This window comes from Condylura cristata, unplaced genomic scaffold (genome assembly GCF_000260355.1).
Source record: "Condylura cristata isolate star-nosed mole 26May11 unplaced genomic scaffold, ConCri1.0 scaffold00005, whole genome shotgun sequence".
Classification (NCBI taxonomy): domain Eukaryota; kingdom Metazoa; phylum Chordata; class Mammalia; order Eulipotyphla; family Talpidae; genus Condylura; species Condylura cristata.
In genome coordinates this window covers 55,368,948-55,376,270 of record NW_004567106.1, presented here as the reverse complement: position 1 = coordinate 55,376,270, position 7,323 = coordinate 55,368,948, and the positions used below count along the sequence as shown (strand labels likewise).

Genomic DNA, 7,323 nt, shown 5'->3' with positions numbered 1-7,323 from the left:
CGGCGTCCGCGCGGGCCGAGCGGTTCCCGCGGCGCTCGGGCTCACCCCTCGCTAACTCCGCCTATTTAATCCCGGCTGCTCGCCCGCTCGGCGCGCCTCGCCTTCCTCCCGGCTCCTGCCCGCCCCTGGCGCCCGGGTGGTAGGAAACACTCCTGCCTCTAACTCGACGTGTCCGGAAAGCTCAGGCCAGTTTCCCTTTCGCTCTGCGGCCGCGGCTACCAGCGCGCGGCTCCCTCCGACCCGCGGGCTCAGCCACCCGGGGTGAGGCGCTCGGGGGCCGCGGGCCAGGCGGCGGAGCGCCGGGAGCACCATGCTGGACCCGTCTTCCAGCGAGGAGGAGTCGGACGAGGGCTTGGAAGAGGAGAGCCGCGATGTGCTGGTGGCAGCCAGCGGCTCGCAGCGAGCGCCGCCAGCCCCCGCTCGGGAAGGGCGGCGGGACGCGCCGGGGCGCTCGGGCAGCGGCGGCGCGGCCAGACCCGTGAGCCCGAGCCCCTCGGTGCTCAGCGAGGGACGGGAAGAGCCCGAGCGGCAGCTGGACGAGGAGCAGGAGCGGAGGATCCGCCTGCAGCTCTACGTGTTCGTGGTGCGGTGCATCGCCTACCCCTTCAACGCCAAGCAACCCACCGACATGGCCCGGAGGCAGCAGAAGGTGAGTTGCCCGCCGGACAGGGCGCCTCCCCGCCCCGCTTCCGCCTCCGAGGGTTTTCTCCCGAGAGAGCTCCGGGGCGCTGTCAGCTGTCAACGACTCGACGCAGGACGTGGTGGTTTTTTTGCTAGTGTTTGTGGGCGAGGGAGTCTTTAGGCAGCGGGGGAGACGACGCTGTAGCCCGCTGGGCATTTGGTGGCGGGGACGCGTCAAGCCCCTGGGTGGCAGAACCCAACAGTCTGCTGGAGTGTCGGTCGCAGCTGGCGAGCTCGGCTTTGCCCAGGTTAGGCGGCAACTCCCATCAACTTTAATTTCTAACCAGGTGCATTCCTGACCACGTCGCCGAGTGCAGCTGGCTTTGCCGAGATGCCTAGCAAGTGTGCAGCTGGGCGGGACAGGTGGCATGCGGACTGTATCGTGTTAGCTAGAGAGAAGTCTACTAGGACGGAGGTGAATGAATTAACAAAAGTTGCATTGACAAGTTTTCTAAATGGCGGTAGAACTAAGGACTTCCAATCCAAGCACGTAAGAAGCTGTGCAGTTTTGGGGAGCGCCGTGTGTAATTCCTGGTCCTCGCAGGCCCAATGAAACAATCTATCGATTAAAAAATAAAGCTTGGTGCACAACCACTTCCTAAAAGATACTCCCCTGTCTCCTCTGCCCACCCCCAACGCTAAGGAATTTACTTCAGGTGAAATGTCTTGCCAACCAGATCCCAGAGGTTTAATGATCTGTGGCAGACAAAGGTGCCCGAATTGAGGGAACACTTCAAAAGAAAGTGTCTAAGGAACCTAGTAGACTGGGTAGATATTCTGTAACAGTTCTCTTCTTTGGGAGAGAAGTTGTAGAGACCCAGAGAATTTGGAATTGGTTTAGGACCTACTTACTTAGATGCACAGATGTCAGTCTACTCCTGGGTATAACCAACATATGAGACATTTCTTAGCAATTTGGAGAGCTTTTCTGTTGACTTGGAAACACTGTAGTTCAGGGTAAATGCAGTCTTCTACCATCCCACTGACCCAACCTCTGAGAATGGGCCTACATTAAGTGCTATTTGGAATCCTCTTCTGGGCCTGAGTAGGGGATAATTCTCTCTAGCTGGCGGCTTATGATGCAGCACTTCAAGTATCTACCCCTCTAGATAATTCAGTCTTATTAGAGCTGGAAAAGATGTTGAGATTTCAGGGCAAACCCCTCTTGTGTAGCAGAGAATACATCTGAGTAGCATTTCTTGCTCTCAAGCCAATTGGCATGATTGAAGCTGCCATTATCCAGGGCAGTCTTGAGTGCCCTCAGGAGTTTTTGGAAGCCTATTTTGCTTCTGGTATGAGTCCTGTACTTCCAGACTACTTCCTGCATTGGGTTTTGTTTTGCCTTTCCCCAATTTGGTAGGTCAAGTGACTTTCATCGTAAGTAGTCAATTTTAAATTGTAATTTTTTGACATTGTAGTATGTGGTCATAGAGAGTATGGACAGCTTCCAGTCTCTAACTTTTATCATTTCTGGCATTTAAATTTAGTGTATTAAAATATAAAAGTAGAGTATGGTGACATTAAGCTTTTCCTGTTTGAAATATGATCCTTGAAGTTTGCAAAGGAGTCAGGTACTGGTAGCTGACTTATTGTGCATACTTGTTGCATTGTGCTAATACAATGAACGCTTCCCGGTTTGTTCAAACAGTCTAGATGAGATTGTTTAAATAGAATGTTTGTTTCTCCAAAATCATTTGAATTGGCAATTGGGTGCATTCACAATACAATGGAGACTAGTTAAAACCTCATCCAGGCATTACCACAAGCAACTACAAACTACAGAATAGCAAACCACTGCATAGAACTGTGCAAAAACACTGCACAGAACCATACAAAAATATTTGGAACAGTTGGCAGTCTTTTTGAGGGTACAGTCTCTTAACTCAAGTATTTTCCTTACCCCAAACTTGAAAGGGCCCCTCCCCTTTTTTTTTTTTTTTTAAATGAAGGTAGGTTGCTTACTAAAAAGAGCTGGAGCACTTCTTGGCACTTCTTGGCAGTCAGTTTTCCTCCTAGGACAAAATGAAGTAGAATTCTACTGTTCTGGTGAATTTGGTGCACAAGCCAATAATGAATGCCAAAAACTTTAAGTCTTGAAATATACAGTTGGGTTATATAAGAGCAGTAAAGGATAATTGCAAAATCACTAATCCATTGTATACTTTTATTCTGTATCTTCAAGTCAGCAGACATTTAGTAAAAGGGTTTAATAGCTTAAATTGTTGTCACTGAAATGTATATTGCTACTCACTTCTCCCAACTTTGGAAACAGAAACTCAGAAATTGAGATTTGAAATGGGTCCTCATTTTAGAAATGAAGAAAATCACTGAAATGAGAGTGTCATCTCGTCTCAGCAGTCAAGCCCTGTTAGGGCTGGTGAACCCAGCTGCAGTGTCTGTATCTTTCACTTGGCTGATGTGGCCCACAAAACTAGTATGTGTTTTGTCCATGAGTTCAAGCTTGATAACACGAAACTTATTAACTACACTTGTCTTGGCTTTTGGCCGGAGTATTTCACCTGGGAGGAATTGGTGGTCAGTTAATACCAGCCAGGGCCTCTGATTGACTACTGATGGCTATACAGGAAATTCTGGGGGTTAGTGTGGACCAGACAATAGTGACACAGCTCTGTACCCGCCTCATCACACCCCTGAGTGAACCTATACAGGGAGCACAGCTAATCAGTCAGTGATGAGGCGACTTCAGTTTTGAGTGACGCTTCAGTCTGATGCTCATTTATCTTGATTACCTCAACCTTATAAAGCTAACAGCAAAAATGAACTTTGGATGATTCTAGATCTTTGGTTAAAGATGGGATCCATGTGGAAACCAGAAAAACAATCGCACAGATGAAGCAAATCTGTTACTACTTAAAGATGATTTGTTGAACCTGGAAAACATTGAGACCCTGGGTGTTAAGCACTTAAAACAAGGGCGGGGGGGGGGGGTCCTTGCTGGTTAGGAGGGGTAAGGAGAATCGCACAGACTTAATGACCACAGAAGAGGTTAGATACTGATTCCCTGGGTTATGGGTTTGTAGACTGGCCTCAGGTTATAATTACACTCCAGCTCTGCATGCCTTAAAGTGCTAACAGTTCGGGTCTGCTGTGAACCCAAAAGCTGTGTGTGTAGGTTTCAGCCAGTTCTTGCTCTGTTCATTATCCTTGTTTTTATTACATTTAGTAAAAGATGTTGAGAAGGAGCCCAACTATTAATTTTTTTAAATTAGACATAATGAAGCAATTTCAAAGACTCAAATGGCACCTAATAACTTTCCATGTGATTTGTGTACCTGTGCCGAGCCTTTTCACGGTGCCTTATTAAACCTCTTTATAGAATCACTCCCACCACTGTTCATATTTTTCCTCACAAATTCTGAGAACTGTACACAGATAATACTGTAAGCATGCAGATGGTAGGGGAATACACTCCTTGGGTAGAATTGATCAGGAAGAGAACATTGGGGTGGGGTGGGAGTAGCACTGGGTAAAGTGCATGGGGGGGGCCCTGTCCTCACCTCCATGTGAATGTTATACTACCATGTAGGGGGCACTTTAGCCCCCTTTGGAAAGGATAGTCCATTTGGGTTTTTGTTGTTGGTTTTTTTAATTAACTACTTAGGTGCTCCCATGCTCAGGGAAAGAGCTAATTTTATAGAGAATGTGGTGCAGATTTACTGAAGATGGGAGACCAGCGTGAGGAGGCATTGAGCCTGGGTACTATGTTGCCCATCTTTGAGGCTGAAGATTCAGCATTGGCCTGATGTATTCTCAGCACGGTGCAGGGTAAGAACTTAGTGTCTGTTGGGTACACGAAGTGCCAGCTTGAGTCTATCTCAAAGAACGTGAGGCATCAAGGATGGGGGAGAAATAAAGGTTCTGTGGAAACTAATGCTCTTCATCATGTCATAGGACCTTCAGGACGCCCATCTTCTAAAGCCATACAGGTGGCGATACCTGTGGTCACAGAACTGCTGACTGCAAAGTGCCCCTGCCCCCAGCCCCTGCCAAGCCCTCGAGAGCTGTGGTGTACATGCCTCTCCCTGCACCTAGCTTTCTTGTTTGCAAGTTCCCAGCAGATCTTGTGAGTCTGAAAAAGATCTTCCTTTCAGGAAGTTAGGATAATTCAGCCTTGGGCTTTGGTACATTACAGTGCAAATATAGACAGGCTCAGTTAGATCACTTCCAGCTTCTGGTAACAAGGAAGACTTTGTCCTGTGGGCTGAAGACGTGAGTACACTCTTAGACCAGAGCATGCGCTTTTCTCTGAGATACTGTTTGCTGCTTTAGCTGGTTGAGCTTACCCTCCACAGGGTATCTTGAGCCCACAGCACTTAATTTGGTGGAATGAGTTGTGCTAATGAGAACTCAAACTGATTAAGTGATACTGGCATTTGCTGCTTCCTTCCAAAATGAAATCAGCTGTAATTTTGATATGTAATGACTGCTTATAAAGTGAAATAAAATGTTGTAATTGTGTTTTCCCTCTTCAGTTTTTTAAGCAAAACAGCTCCCTTTTTTTTAATCTATATACTCAGAAGATGAATAGCACAGCTTGTAAGATCTTAAAGACCTTCAGTACAAAATTAAATTCGACTACCAGGTTATGAAGTGAGGGAATTCTGAATGGAAAATCCAGTGCAAGGTTTTAAAAGCCTAAATGAATGTGCCCTTCTGCTATATTCATTCAATAAATTCGAGATTTGGGGGTTTTTGGTCCATGCAAGGGTGGGGGCAGGTCCGGAGTTTCTGTGCTACTTCATGGGCATTTCAAATTAAGGTGGGTTGTTTATGTCTGCGCTATTGCATTTCACTTTTAGGCTCACTTAAGACCTAAAGATTGTAAATAATGGAAATACCGTTGAACCAAATGTCATCTCCCCTAGAATTGAGTATTCAAGAGTTAACTTAAGGGATTGTCTAAAATCTATAACATCTCACTTTATGACCACCTTAAGTTACCTAAGGATTTTGATAGAATTTTCTTTAAAACAACAACAACAAAAAATCTGATTCTTATCCTGGGCTGCACATTACAATCACCCAGAGAGCTTTTAAAAAGCCCATTATCCAGCATGTACCTTAGAGCAATTAAATCAGTCTCTGGGGTTGCTTCTCAAAGCTTCCCAGGTGATCTCAGTGTACAAGGTGGGCTGAGAACCCCAGATTTAAAGGGGCTGGTGGCAACAGCTTATTTTCACCTCGGCAGGGTGAAAGTATTAACTGTAGTGGATGAAATGACTGACAATCCGTATTCCACATTAAGGAGATGCTAATAGTGATGTTCTAAGCATGGAACAAAAACCCCCAAATCTCGAATTTGTTGAATGAATATAGCAGAAGGGCACATTTATTTAGGCTTTTAAAAGGCCTTTCACTTGGAGATGTTAGGTGACATGCTGGGGGCAACTCAATTACAGTAGCAATTGTATGATTTAGTATAAATCCATGGACAGAAAACTACATTAGTAAAAGAAAACACTGGATAAACTCGAGTGTTGCTTTCCATTCCTACATGGGCTGGGAGGATGAATATAGAGAAATTGTAGGGTGGGCGTTGCTACGGATTAATGCCTAAATGATGTGCCCGCTTCATGGTATTTTGGGTTCATCAATGAGTAGATTATCTCCAGGGAGACAATAGTGATGCATGTAGCTTTTTTTTTTTCCGCAAAAAAATCTATATTAAAATGATTGTTGGTTTGCACTCAGGTCCTTGTAAATCGTAGAGCAACACTGCTGTGCAGTTTGGCGTCTGGAAACTTTACCACTTCACTTTGTAAACTTTATGATTTGCATGTGTTCGTTTCATGACCTTTAAGTTGGTAATGAAATTTTACAATGAAAATGTTACCAAGGAAAAGGGTACGGCTATCTTAAAGGCTGTCTTTGCCAGTCTGGTAGCGGAAATAGTTAATTTGTTCTATTCTGACTCGGAGCATGAATGTGCTGTGTGGTCTTAATGTCCTTTTCCATGTTTCTGTTGATTGTAATTTTAGTTACTAATAGGAACTCTTTATGGAAATGCAGAGGCTGGTGTTGCATGGAAGGTGTTTGTATTCTTTGCCTTTCATTTTGTTCTTACATAAACTTTGATCTTTCTCTTGAGAACTCCCTACTCTTGGACAGTCAGCTTCCTATGTAAAGCTCACAGTTAACTAATGCCCCCAACTAGCTAAACAGCCATATAGCTGGTATAGCCTCAAGTTTTGAGTCAATTATGGAGTTGTAAGGCCAAATGACTTTTCTCCCTTCATTAATTCATTGATCAAATATTTGTTGAACCTCTGGTATGTGGGGTTAACATTATCCAGTGTTCTGGGAACATGGCAGAGAACAAAATAAGCAGAAATCCTCTCATGGGTTGATGTTAAATAGTGTATGTACAGTCTGTGTAAATATATTTCTTCATATTCATTTCTAGGTTACCTATTCTAATTCATTAATCATGTTCTTTCCCCCCTACTTTTGAATATTAGTCAAAAGTAGGTTGGTTCTAATTTGTGTCCTATTTCTTTAATCCTTTTATTTTCCCCATTTAAAAATATTCACCAGTACTGGCCCTCCCTGGTGGCGCAGCGGGTTAAAGCACAGCACTGAGAATCTGAAGCCACTTCCGCATGAGTTCGATTCCCGCCTGCC

General features: G+C 45.0%; 1 protein-coding gene across 4 annotated transcripts in view; it reads left to right on the top strand.

The window, feature by feature from the left end:
- Positions 1–8: 8 nt before the first annotated feature.
- Positions 9–7,323, top strand: part of CADPS2 (Ca++-dependent secretion activator 2) — a 392,026-nt gene continuing 384,711 nt past the window's right edge. For 3 of the 4 annotated variants that reach the window (XM_004676989.2, XM_004676986.2, XM_004676984.2), the window contains exon 1: positions 9–649. In XM_004676989.2, the coding sequence (XP_004677046.1) occupies positions 311–649 (339 nt within the window). In that variant the 5' untranslated portion in view covers positions 9–310. The remainder of the gene's footprint in view (positions 650–7,323) is intronic. The other variant, XM_012721048.1, reaches the window with a different exon arrangement.